Here is a 14,128-nt window from a genome sequence, read left to right as displayed (position 1 = left end):
GGTGCATTATCCTGCTGGAAGTAGCAATCAGAGGATGGGTACATGGTGGTCATAAAGGGATGGACATGGTCAGAAACAATGCTCAGGTAGGCCGTGGCATTTAAACGATGCCCAATTGGCACTAAGGGGCCTAAAGTGTGCCAAGAAAACATCCCCCACACCATTACACCACCACCACCAGCCGGCACAGTGGTAACAAGGCATGATGGATCCATGTTCTCATTCTGTTTACGCCAAATTCTGACTCTACCATCTGAATGTCTCAACAGAAATCGAGACTCATCAGACCAGGCAACATTTTTCCTTTCCAGTCTACAACCGTCCAATTTTGGTGAGCTTGTGCAAACTGTAGCCTCTTTTTCCTATTTGTAGTGGAGATGAGTGGTACCCGGTGGGATCTTCTTCTGTTGTAGCCCATCCGCCTCAAGGTCGTGCGTGTTGTGGCTTCACAAATGCTTTGCTGCATACCTCGGTTATAACGAGTGGTTATTTCAGTCAAAGTTGCTCTTCTATCAGCTTGAATCAGTCGGTCCATTCTCCTCTGACCTCTAGCAACAACAAGTGTTTTCGCTCACAGGACTGCCGCATACTGGATGTTTTACCCTTTGCACACCGTTCTTTGTAAACCCTAGAAATGGTTGTGCTTGAAATTCCCAAGTAACTGAACAGATTGTGAAATACTCAGACCGGCCCGTCTGTCACCAACAACCATGCCATGCTCAAAATTGCTTAAATCACCTTTCTTTCCCATTCTGACATTCAGTTTGGAGTTCAGGACCACACCACTTAATGCATTGAAGCAACTGCCATGTGATTGGTTGATTAGATAATTGTATTAATGAGAAATTGAATAGGTGTTCCTAATAATCCTTTAGGTGAGTGTACATGGCTTTTGTCTCATTGCCTGCTCGTTCGCTCCCGCCACATGCCCCTTCCCTGGACTTTGATTTATTTGGGAAATTAGACAAAGAAAATTGAACTAATATTTCGTCCAGGCACAGAAAACAGGTTTTAAAAAAAATGACGATGAGAAGTTTTTTTAGTAAAATCATTTTTAAGTGGTCACCATTGCATTCGTCTTAACTTTGATTGCAGTCTTCATCCATCAAAACTTGACTAGTGAGACACTGATTATCCAGTCAAGAATATGTAGTTTGCGTAGCTGTAGCCTGGCTGGGGAATTCCACACCACAATGATAATCTGTTTTATAATCAAAAATCACAATCAAGAACAAGAAGAAAACAAAATGAACTTAAAATGAAGGTATCCTTTATTTTCTTACATATGACTCCAGGCCTTTTTTACGCGTTGATATGGTATGATATACTCATCAGCATTCATGTGCATGAAAAATCAGCAAACATATTTTTAGTGTTTTAGGTTTTGTACAAGTAATAAGAGAGTTCAGTTATATGCGATTCACTACACTAATGTGTTATAAAGCAATTTTGGTTTTCAAAAAATAAACAATGAAATGAGTAACAACAGAAACACAATTTGCATGTTACAAACAGGGTTCCAGTGTTTATGACACAGCTGCACTGTATATACACAATGTAAGCATTCATTCTCTTTCCCTTTCACACACAGCACTTTTCATTCAATTTCACAACTGTTACATTTCCTGTTTTAGTGGGACTGAGCGATACTGGAGAAGTACTCCAACATATCTTGAATGGTAAACTCCATGGTGATTCCTGACCCCGGGTAGCAGCGGTTTATCAGGCCCTCAAAGTGCTTGTACTGCCGAATAAACTCGTCTTGCATGGAGTGCCACACAACCTAGTGGACAAATCAAAATTCACATTCACACTCAAGAATCGCAAAAACATTATAGATGCCATTTAATTTAGCCATTTAGTGTTATTTTTGTCTAGCTTTACTCACCTGTAACAGACTCTCCTCTTCACACAGGTGCTTATCCACCTTCCTGTAAAGGTTGTCCAGGCCCTTTTTCACCTCCTTCCCAGGGTATTCTTTAATAACCTTACGCAGTTCCTGTTTATTGAAGGCCAGTTGGTAGCTCACTTCCTCTTCACGGACACCCTGAGCTACACGCGCCTCCACTCCCTCAAAGAAATGCTGCAAATTGGAAAGAAAATAAAAATGGTCCATGCACATTTAGGCTGAAGAATCCAAGTACATTTCACATTTTACAGTCCAAGCATATTTTAGTTTTTTTACATGGATGTTCAAACCTGGTCTCCATGAAGATTTGGCTTACATTAAGTTTCTCTAGCGGTTGGCCCAGTGAGTTGATGACGTAGGACTGCAGGTGTTCTGTGTATTTCTGCTTGGCGTCCTTTCTCTCTGCATCCAGACAGGAGATCTTGAGGCTGGAGAGTGTTGAGAAGATATGGTGGAAGTTCTCCATCATCACCACATCACGTGGAGTCTTCTGGCTCTCGTTGGCCACTTTCTCCACTATGGATATGCAAACAGAAAGAGACCAATTAGATGAGCAAGAGGGTTAAAAACAATATAGAAAGCAGAACCGCAAACACTGAAAATGTAAATGGAATGATGAGTTAAATTCTCTATTAATGGATGGTTCTCAACAGTGTCGTTATTGGTTTTCAGCACTTGAAATAAAGCTGAAATAAAATATAAATAATTTGAAGAAAAATTGTGAAATGCTGCTATAATAAAATATGTTTAAGCTGAAGAACTCAAATGACTAAAACTAAAACTGAACAAAGAATATATTAAACTATATGCAAAGTGAACTAAACTGCAAATATAGTATTTATATTTTGATTTCATATATAAAAATATAAAAAATATTTGGAAAAATACAAAATAATAATAAATTATATGTGTAGAAGTATAAAATTAACACTCTTGCAATGCCTCAATTACGCATCTATCATATTATCATGTTTTCTTTCTCTTTATATATATAAAAAAAAGACTAAATAAGTCTGAAAAGCAGCATTTCAAGATATTTAGCACATTCTAACAACTAGTTATGAATTAACAAATGTATGAGATGTCCCGTTGGTTATGATCCTCACCATTACTGAAGACAGCTCTGATGAGTTTAATGTAGGCCTTATCCAGATCACCCCGTCTTTCTGCATTTCGGAAAATAGCCTCAGCTAGCTTAGCAAACTCCTCAAAGCCGGTGACAAATGGCAGGATGCCCACTTTACTCTTCTTAGAAATCTTCACCTCCTCCATCTGGCGAATCTGTCCAGACTAAAAGAGCAACAGAAACATCAGCAGATTGGTTTGTTGGTCTCGCCATCAATACATCAAACAATGCTTGACATGAGCTCCACTTACAATGCATTTATCAAAGTTTCTCTTGACAGTGACTAGCACATTGCCCAGCGTTGTGCTGAGGTAGGATGCAGGATCAACATTTTCGGCCGTCCAGACATGGTGACTCATCTTTACCAGCATGTAGAGAGAGTTGAAGCTGTCTATCTTATCACCTAAAGCTATCAGACTGTTCAGCTCGGTCTCAATGCTCTGAAAGATCTTATTCATCATCATCCGAACCATGTCCTTTCTGCAAGAGAAATGGATGTATGATCAGTTTTTATAATCTGCTTAAAAACAGATTTGAATGAACTAAGAGGTTAAGAAAGCAGTCACTCACTCAGATATTGATTGTCTGTGTTCACTGAGGGGTCTGGAGTGAACCGTTCCATCGCTGTCATCCACATTCTCTGCCTGATTAGGGATTTATAACATCATTATAACACACGTAAATACAATACAGACATAGATCTGAGTCGGTATTGTTTCTGATACTAACCTGAGCTAGTGTGGGATTTTGCTGGAGTTTGAAGAACTTGCTGATAAAGTCCTGTTCAGCCAGACACAGTGGCTCTAGCTCACTCAGGACCTGCTCAAAAATCTAGAAAGCAACACAAAGAAGGGCCTTCAATGGGCATATGTACACTATCATTCAAAAGTGCTCACCAAGTCTGCATTTAAGATATAGTACAATCAGGAATATTGTGAAAAATTATTACAATTTAAAATGACTATTTTCTATTTGAACATATTTCAAATGCTATTTGCTTCTGTGATGCCAAAGGTGAAGTTTCACTTATCAGTGTCACATGATCCTTCAGAAATCATTCTAATAATAAGTCTTAACTATTACTTTTGAAATTAATGCATGGATAAAGATATTACATTTCGTAAATTATATATATAAAAAAAATAATCAGTGTATATGATTATACTTTGCACAACAAATTAAAGAATTGAGTCACATTTCAAGTAACAATTTAGAACCAATCAGGATTTTAAACATGGGCCGAAACGATCCCCAAGTTTTAGCGGTGGTGCACCTTATCAAACCTGGTCCTGTCTGCTACGTCCAGGTCAGAGGCAGACATGTTGCCCATATCAAGCAGAGACGATGACTGAGAGCGCCTACTGTTGGAGCTGCTCACAGCGAGTTTATTCAGACTTGACGTGGAGCCTGTAAGCTTCCCAGAGCTCCCATGCAGGCCTGGAGAGACCATCAGAACATGAACTGGATGTAAAACATACAAGTCAAAACTTCATTTACATTACAATCACCTTTCTATATGGGTTATTAAGCTTACCTTTTAAAGTACATGTTGATCTGAAAGGGGTCACAGTATACATGCAACCCTTTTACGACAAGATTAAATAATCAACCCCCCCCCTCCCAACCCCTGATGCATTAACATTAAACATTTTAATTTCTGATTAATCAGTAGACATGTTTGAGGTTAGTATTGATTGAGGAAAAGTGAATAAGGTAAGATGAAATCCATAAAATGGTGCATGTAACTCAAGACTGAAAACACATGTTTTGCATAACCATGAAACATTGAAACTGAAGATAAGAGAATGGATTACTGTGCTTTTGAGGAAGAGATGCCTTTTGACTAAGAGGAAGCAAGGCATTATGGGATAGGCGTGGCATGTGGCGCTGATACTTACTCTCCACCTCCTGTTTGAGGGCACTCTCTTTCCGCGGAAGCGTGGCTGTTGGCCGGTTAGAAAGGCAGGCATCAGAGACAGAGACACGTTAGGCTTACATCATGCAGCATGGTGCCAGAGTTAGGGGTTAAAGGTCAAAGTTTTCAAATATGACATGCACTGCAGTGGCTGAATCTAGGCTTCGGGCTCTTTGGCCATTTGGAAACAAAAACCTTATTTTATTTCATGACGTGGAGGAAAAAGTTGAAAATTGGACTGCTAATGTAAGCTTTTGAAACAAGAGGAACGTCTTATTAACACCTGGAAGTTTACCAGCATAAGCATGGATGAATGTTTCCAGGGATGGGCAGAAGTGACGAAGTACTTGGAAATGACAGCAGTCATCAATCATGAGAGACGCAAAAACAGGGACTCATGACATTAAAATGGGCTTATATATAAATTTTACTTAATATGACATTGCAGTCATCAGAAACAAAAAGTTCAATGGGGCACAATGGAGTGAGAGATGTTTTTTTAAATTACTGGGTTTTCTTTTTGTTTTTGTTTTTTTGTTTTTTTATTTAACATAGTTTTAATGTGACACTAATGGTGTAGGGAATAAATCCACAATCCTAATTTCCAAAAAAAAAATATAAATGATAGGATATAAATACAATTTCTATTCATATTTAATATATCTAAAAATACATAATAATTTACCAGGCCCAAATTTTTGCAAGTATTTTGTGAAATGCACCACATTGTTCTAAACATCCTGAAATCTTATGCATTCAGGGTTTTTTGTCCCCAGAATACTTTGGTTGTCATGCCTCTAGTATGCATTTAATGCCACGTGTAATAGTACACACTCTGTGGGCCTTGCAGCACATGTCAGAACATTACAATGAAAACGTGACGTTGCACACCATCATATCAGAAACAAGCAATGACTGACATCTCAATGCTTTTACTAGATAATTGTATTGGATACTTTAAATTCAGCTCTGTTGAAACTATGTGTTTGTCATGTAGTGTAAAATTAGTGCAAAATAAAACACATATCACAAACACCACACACACACGCAGACAACACACAACATACACAAGCATATAGCAGACACAAGACATACAGTGACTGTAGAAACAGCATGGACAAAAATCCCTAAAAAACTTAAAAAGAAAAAGAAAAAGTGAGGTCTTACCAAATTTTCCTTTCCCATCCTTACTAGTGCCAGCCATTTTGATCTTTGCCACTTCAAAGAAGTCCTTAATTTCCCGCTCATACAATCGGGTCATGTAATCCACATAGGTCTATAAAAAAATTTAAATAAAATAAGGGAGGACAAGGAATTTACCCAAATTTAGATTTTTTTAACTTGTCAGCAATTTTCTCATTTAGAGGAAGGTAGAAAGATCCCAGGAAATGAGACAGAGGGAACATTAATGGGAACCGGACACAAATCCCAATTTGTCAGGAGTACATACAGCAACATCAAGGCCAAGTCTGCCATCAAATTCTGATTTTAAAGACAGTTTAATAATAGAGAACAGAGATAAATGCATCTAAAACATTTGGGAATCACATTAGCACTGAGTGACGATCAGAAAATGACTAAACGCTCTGAATAAACCCTTAAATATGGTCTTGCCCCTGAATTTATTGGGTCTAATGTTTGTAGAGTAACATTAGCAGTACTATCAAGTCTGAGCAAAGTTAAAATTAAATATAACTGCTATTTTCCTTCGCTAAGACATTGCTTTTCTAAATGAAAACCATTGGCTCTCAGGATATAAGGATAATATATTGCAGTATTATTATGATGGCATTTTAATGGTTGCAGTAACTGACTGTTTGTGATTTTAACTGTTAAAACATACAGTGCTTTATAACATAGAGAAATAATGGGACTGATCGTTCCATTAAAGGTACACTGTAACATTTTATTCAAACTGTAAAAATGGAACACCCAAGTCCCACCCTATTTTTCTAATTAAACATCCTGTTTTTATCCTTGACTCTTGTCACACAGTACATCGATTAGGGTTTCCATTCACTTTTATGACTTTATCAAGATGGAATAATTTGTACAAACGTGACTGAATGCTTTCAAAATGCTTTTGTTATCTGACACGTGTCATGATAACATTTACTGTGATAATCAATGCAGTGATGGAAGTCATAAACACTTACCCTGGAAAGACCGTCATATTTCTCTCTCTGGGTGTTTTTCAGCCACTCCATGAGCTTGGCGTATCTGAGCAGGTCTCTGTGCAGAGGGCTGTGTTTGGGTAGTGTCAGCTCAGCTGTGTGCTGGGACAGTGTGGAACTCTGATCGTGTCCCTACAAACAGAAACACACAGACACACTCAGTGAGTGGAAACCCAGTATGAGAATACTTCACTGTCCAAGCGAGTTAATATTAAGGAACACACACACTTTCACTCCCACATAGGGCTGGGTAAAAATACAGATTTTCCAAAAAATCAGGGTCTTCATTTGGTGTTTGTTTGCTTTACGACTTTTTTTTACGAAGTCATATGTAACGAACATCTGTTCCCAATTTCTATTGAATGTGATGCAACTGGTACCGCAAAATAATGGCAAAAAATATATTTTATGATCAAACGTGGTTGAATGCAAAATGCATTTCATTCATGGAAAAAAAAATGACTTTTTTAATACCGATTATTTTTAGTATATCAAAAACATACAAAGTGAACAGTGCAGTCTGATTCATGAACAAATTACTTATGAACTGGTTAATTTTTAGTATATTAAAAAATAATGGTCGACCGACACTGTTTTTTTGACAGCTGATGCAAATATCTATGGGTGTGTATATGTACACACACACACACACACAGACACACACACACACACACTCATACATATATATATATATATATATATATATATATATATATATATATATATATATATATATATATATATATATATATATATATATATATATACACACTGTATGCATGTATATATACACATCAATACATACACATGCAGTATATAAAATTTATATAATACATTAAATTCAAATTATTTCAAATTTCTTAAATATGAATTCATTTTGTATAATTATAATATTAATATTTAAGAAAATTAAAATAATTTGCAAATTAATTCTGTGATCCTATTAGGGTATTTTTCACAAATAAATAAATATTTTTAAAAACAAATAAAAAGGAAGTAAACACTGTAACTAACAGAGCACTCTGTAATCTGTGTGCATTGAGAATCATATTTTATCAAATAAAGCCACGGTAACACTCAATACGGCACACAGTGAAAAGACATGAATATGATAGTGAGCAAATTAATAAAGCAAATATTAATTACATTCGTTTGAAAAAAAATATTTAGTTTGTCGATTGTCATACAGTGTGATTTACAAACAAATGACTATGAACTGGTTAACTAAAAACATACAGTACAACCAGTGAAAAACTGATACCAGAATTAGCAGAAAGAAAATATCACTCCACATGGAAGAGAAAACTGACATCATTACAGAGGCATATCGAGAGTTTGTTCATTAGAATTAAATCGAATCAGGAAATCTGCATAAACACCCAGCCCTACTCCCACAAAAAATGTTGCTGTTATATTACAGTGACACCAAGCTCAAACAGTAATTAGTCGAGCAAAAATCACCAAGTCTCATGAATCTATGAACATTGCTACCAAACCAGCAGTAGTGCTATTCTCACAGTCAAGCAGTTCCTTCTAAATGCATCTATGAAACATCCACATCATAAGAGCAAAACACAGAGGAACTGCATGCTGATCAGGCCATGTCTTCTCACCAGCACCTCACAATTCCATCGGAGAGTGAGCAAAACAAGACAATGAAGACCCCTTTAAATCTTCAGCCTCTAACACGAGAATGATGTTGGCTGGGAGGTTTATGGGGTGATCATCTTAGAAAACCCTAAGATGAGAATGTCTGGTTTAAATCACCATGAACATGCTTAAATGAAGGGAGAAGCATTGATGAGACAGTTAGGTTTAAGGAAGTGGAGTTGTGTGACTGTTAGAGTGGGCGGGTCAAACGGTGCTGGAGTGGGCGTACTCACAGGGAGTGACAGACAGGACGACCTATAGAACTGAGGGATGCTCATTTTGAAGTGACTGAAGTGGTTGAACTGACAGAGGAACAGAGAGCACAGTGAAGTAAAGTGATATAGAGAGACACGACTGGTGACCAAACAGGAACATAGGAGAAAGAATCAATCAGAGAGAGGCAGATAAAGACTTGTAGGAGAAGGAAAGAAACCCTAATACTCCTCATTTATGTAAGTTCTTTACCTGTAATGTGTGTAATAATGTTACCTGGTGCACAAACACGTTGTTGAGGTGGTTGGTGAGACGTCGGGCAAAAGTGTCTCTGAGCTCAGAAAACAGTTGTTGCTGCTGCTTGACTGCCATCAGCTTATCATGGCCTGTCACAGGACACCACACAAACATGATTAATGCTGCTCATGCACACCTCGAAGTGCTGTTTTCACTCAGTGGGTGAAGATTGAGAGCAGTACCTGGATTGAGTGCCACGTTCATGCACTGTGACAGAGCCTCAGACGCGTTGATGCAGGCCTCGATGCCCTTAGGAGAAGATAAATCTCCTTCCTGCAAAGCCTTGATGTGCCCTTTCGATAGATCCATGTAGTTCTTTTATGGAAAAAAAATATATACATTAACAAAAGAGAGAATTATGAACTTATCAGAATTCTAATCATGCCAGTAATCTTTCATTGGAGTTTGTTTTAGTATCAAACAAAAGAGAAGCACAATTGAAACATCTACAACTTTGCTCACCCTGGCAGAAAAGAATGTAAATTAACAAAAGTACAGAAGTTAAAAAAAAAAAAATATATATATATATATATATATATATATATATATATATATATATATATATATATATATATATATATATATATATATATATATATATATATCTCATATTTCACCATTAGGCAAAATAAAAGTATTTATATTTACAGTTTAATACAGGGTTTCCCAAACTGGGGTCTGTGAAAGAACTGCATCTCTTGATCAAAAGCTAATAATTAATTCAATAAAAAAATGTAAATTATAATTAATAATATTAGAATTAAAACAATTCCAAATAAAACACATACTATAAAAGATTAAATATTAATCATTATCAGGGAACTTTGAACATGCGAATGCATTGTGTAACTTAAAATCTCAGGGACATTTCCAGGAATCGTTCGGGGTCAAAGGTTTTTTTTTGACAAATAAAAAGTTTGGGAATCCCTTATTTCATACAGTTTTCATTAAAAGAGTGGAAATGTTATAAGGAATATGCGTGTCTAGTTTATCTGGAATTCTTATGTTAATGCTGTGTTTCATTCAACATAAGAATGTTTTCTGGGATCTGTTTCTACTGTGGCCCAACATACCACGAGGAACTGGATCTCATCCAGTAGTTTGCCATTGTTGGTGTTGCTGATCTGGATGAGACGGTTGCTCTGGGAAATCTGGTCCATCTGCTCCTTCACACTCTGAAGCATCTCCTCATAACTGAGCAGCTTCCCCTCGATGTTGTCCACCTCTGCCAGAGCCTGATCCAGCAGCTGCATCAGGATGTTCACCTGCTTCTCTGAGGCCATGATGGACTGGATGTTAGCCTGAGCAGAGAAGAACAGAGATTACGATTCATGCTAATATAAAATAAGCCTTGTTTTATCTCTGATATGACTGCTTGATAGTATCCGCTATTCTCTAATCAATTCCCATTTACCATTACTGTAATTATGGCACTCAGTTAAATTTAGATACTAACTAACACTAGCTGACTAACACACTGGTGTTTTTCCTTCAGAAAACATTTAAACATACTTACCCCATCTAGGACCTGTAGCTCACGGGACAGTTTCTCAGCAAAGGCCTCTGCATTGGAAATGGCGTACTCGCAGACCTCCATCATGCTCTCAATGTCCTGCTCCTCACGGGTGTTCAGCTCCTGGTAATCGTCCAGAGCATCCTCATCTCCCCCTGCGACACTCTGACTCTCTCCACTCGGGACCGACTCTGAGAAGAAGGAAAGGAACATGAAAATAGTGCCCTTATTAACCTCAAATGTATAGTACTTTATATGCTACCATTCAAAAGTCTGTCTTTTTTTTTTAACGACACTATATGTTATATGACAGTAAGGACCTTTATCATAGAAATAAATGATGTTCTTTTGATATTTGAAATGGCTTTGCCATCACATTAATAAATTACATGTTTAAAAATATTATAATAGAAAACTTGTAAGATTATAATAGAACGAGATTACATTCTAATAGAAAGATGGTAAAAATTATTCACAATTTTACTATTTTTACTGTATTTTTAATTAAATAAATGTTGGTGAGCGTAAAAACATACCCAAACTTTTGAATGGTCGTGTATGTGTGCATATGAGTATATGAAATAAACTACCACAGGAATGCAGTGTAAGTGACATGTACACAAACACAATCTAGAGAGTGAGCAGTGGGTAACTATATGTGATTATGCAAATGAATTAATGTGGAGTAAGAAAGACAATTAATGAAGGGGAAACAATAGCAGGAGAACTGGAAACTGGAGTAGGTTAATGGAGAAGGATGAAAGATGGAAGAAAAAACAGCGTACAAACCTTCAGCTTTAGGAAGCTCTGGTAAGTGAGAGATTTAGAGAGAACAGCACAGATCAGGTTAAAGCATTAAGGGACACTCAAAAAGACACACTGCAGAATCTCAGAGCGCTCAGAAAAAGACAGAGAGAGAACAGTAGCCACAGGAAAACAGAAACTAGTTTGAGTTCCTATCGCTGCAGATCTAATAGTTCTGCACAGTTCTATCACAGCAGGTAACTGTGAGGTAATTACATATTAGAAATACTGTACATTGGTATTTTTTGACAACATGCTATTACCTTCCAGCAGCTGTGGACTGACATTTACAAACTCCACTTTCTTCCGAAGGTAGCGCTGGTTCAGCTTCCAGATGCACGAGATGAACGAATTCTTCTCTGCAGTGCTGCTCGCTACCCACCGATAAACCTTCTCAAAATGAAGGTCAAACTCTGGGTTCTCCTGAAGAATGGAAAAGTACAGGAAAAGCTCAGTAAGTTCAGGCCGATACCAAGTCGATAAATAATTAATATCCCCCAATATTCCCCCAAATATCTGAATAATTGAAATACAAACAATAAAAAGTTAATCCAGTAACTTTAAGTCCTATATATGAATTTAGGTATAACAGCTTTATTATGTACAGTATTTAAATGTATTCTTTTTTATTTATTTTTTTCTAAAGATTAAATTTAACCATGTTATTAAATTATTAGTGTTTTTAAAGATTGACTGTTAGGCAAAGGTAATCTCACATTTAATTTAAATTATTTAAAAAATTATAATAATCCAAATGGTGTTATTATTGGAAACTAAAGTAAAATAAAGATGTCTTTGTTAAATAAAAAAAAGTATAAAATTTTAAATTAAAATTAAAAAAAAAATTTAAGTAGAAATGTTGCTTTGGCAGCTAACTGAAACAAAATAAGTTGAAGTTGAAGTACTAAAATTACTCAAATAAAACAATTTTTAAGTTATAAGTTAATAAGGTTCAATAGAAATTAAAGTGCCAAAAGTACATCAACTTGCCAAAACTGAACTAAAATTCTAAAAAAAAAGCATTATAAAGATATATATAGAAAAATAGAAAGATAGCTAGATAGCTAGATAGATAGATAGATAGATATCAAAACTGAAAGTTAATTCAAAATATAGGACAAAAGAACATAGTAATGAATATTTATAAGTATATACTTTCCTAGTATATAAATACTTATAAAATAACCGTGTATACAATATCATCCAAGAAGCAATCTGGTACAGGTATATTATGTATCCATAATATTTAGTAATAGATATTTTATTACTGATATTTATTTCCTTTAACATATGACCTCTGACCTTATTGGCATCTTTGGCATCAACCTCCGTCAGGTCGCGTAGTTCCCATGCCATCTGTCTCTTATAGAAATCTCCTTTATCTGTTTTTTTCACTTTCACCACCTTTACCTGCACCGGGCGCTCTGTAGTCACTAATAACAATAAAAAGAATTGACAGAGAAAATAAACAACAAAAAAAAGGTTTGCAGACATCCTCTGACATGGATCTGTGTCTGTGCTCTACCTGTGGCACACAGGAAACAGTTCTTCTTCTTTTTCCCTGCCTTGCAGACATTGACGATGCTCAGCAGACGCTCATCATTGGGAGTGAAAATATCCCTCTGAAGGGCGTGCTTGATGGCAGTCATGTTTGTTTCTGAAATTAAAAAAGCCCAAATGGCTCAGTAAAAAAAATATTTGCATTAAACAAATGTAAGCTGAAAGGACCTTCTTATGATTGATGCTGTGCTATTCTTTCAAAAATCTAAAGAGTACCCTTTTGTATGCAACATATTATTAAATGTCAATACATTATTGAAGATAATATACAATAAGACATTACAAACTTGGCTGAAGCATTACATGAAGGCAAACTTTTATTGACAACCTAAAGGAACATTTGTCCTTCATTGAGTCCTTCACATGAAAATACCACAGTATATGAATATGATAATTATTCTTTAACATGATATAACGTTACATCCATAAGGATATTACGTGAATACCGTTGCACAATACAGTTACTGCCAAAATTATTTTTGAGATTTTCGTGACGATATTTTAGATCTCAGATTATATAACTATGTTTTGTATATAGGTGAAGATGCCTATATTGTTATAAAAAAACAAAATGTTTGATGAAAAGGTCAGCTGACACCGTAAACAACGCAGTGGCCTTTTCGAGAAGCCAATAAACTGCAACCACTTGTCGAAACTTACCTTACGTTTATCCAATTTAGCAACGAAATTTCCTTATTTAACGTATTAACTTGTATTAGTTAAAAAAATAAAAGCTTTTTTTTATATAATATCACATCAGCTGTCAGGGACCCTGCCCTGATAGCAGTGTGAAGAAGAAAACTGAATGAGAGAGGTAAACATAAACTTCCTGCTTCCGGTTAGTGTTTTCTACAGTAAAAGTCCCTTAATTCTTTGTTGTGTATTGTCATTATAGAACAAACACAAGCCATGATTTATTTGACACTAATTTTAATTCAGTAGATCTCGTGTGCATATAAAGATGATG

The 14,128-nt window shown here is 36.0% G+C and overlaps 1 protein-coding gene across 6 annotated transcripts; it reads right to left on the bottom strand.

The window, feature by feature from the left end:
* Positions 1-1,267: 1,267 nt before the first annotated feature.
* LOC113062920 (exocyst complex component 1-like) lies at positions 1,268-13,967 on the bottom strand. Of its 6 annotated transcripts, XM_026232997.1 has the most exons (21): positions 13,822-13,967; positions 13,127-13,258; positions 12,904-13,034; positions 11,865-12,024; positions 11,587-11,604; positions 10,801-10,988; positions 10,358-10,585; positions 9,467-9,599; positions 9,264-9,373; positions 9,008-9,076; positions 7,107-7,256; positions 6,118-6,226; positions 4,934-4,978; positions 4,309-4,472; positions 3,765-3,866; positions 3,606-3,679; positions 3,287-3,515; positions 3,016-3,199; positions 2,226-2,425; positions 1,889-2,083; positions 1,268-1,783 (listed from the first exon to the last, which is right to left on the bottom strand). In XM_026232997.1, the coding sequence occupies exons 2-21, from the start codon at positions 13,248-13,250 to the stop codon at positions 1,631-1,633; spliced, it is 2,766 nt and encodes a 921-aa protein (XP_026088782.1). In that variant the 5' UTR covers positions 13,251-13,258; positions 13,822-13,967; the 3' UTR covers positions 1,268-1,630. The 6 variants fall into 6 exon arrangements, with proteins under 6 accessions (XP_026088782.1, XP_026088785.1, XP_026088786.1 ...); XM_026233000.1 differs by lacking the exon at positions 4,934-4,978; XM_026233001.1 differs by lacking the exon at positions 9,008-9,076.
* Positions 13,968-14,128: the final 161 nt, after the last annotated feature.

This window comes from Carassius auratus, chromosome 45, assembly GCF_003368295.1.
Source record: "Carassius auratus strain Wakin chromosome 45, ASM336829v1, whole genome shotgun sequence".
NCBI lineage: Eukaryota > Metazoa > Chordata > Actinopteri > Cypriniformes > Cyprinidae > Carassius > Carassius auratus.
The sequence above is the reverse complement of the archived record's forward strand: the minus strand, read 5'-3'. Positions and strand labels throughout refer to the sequence as shown.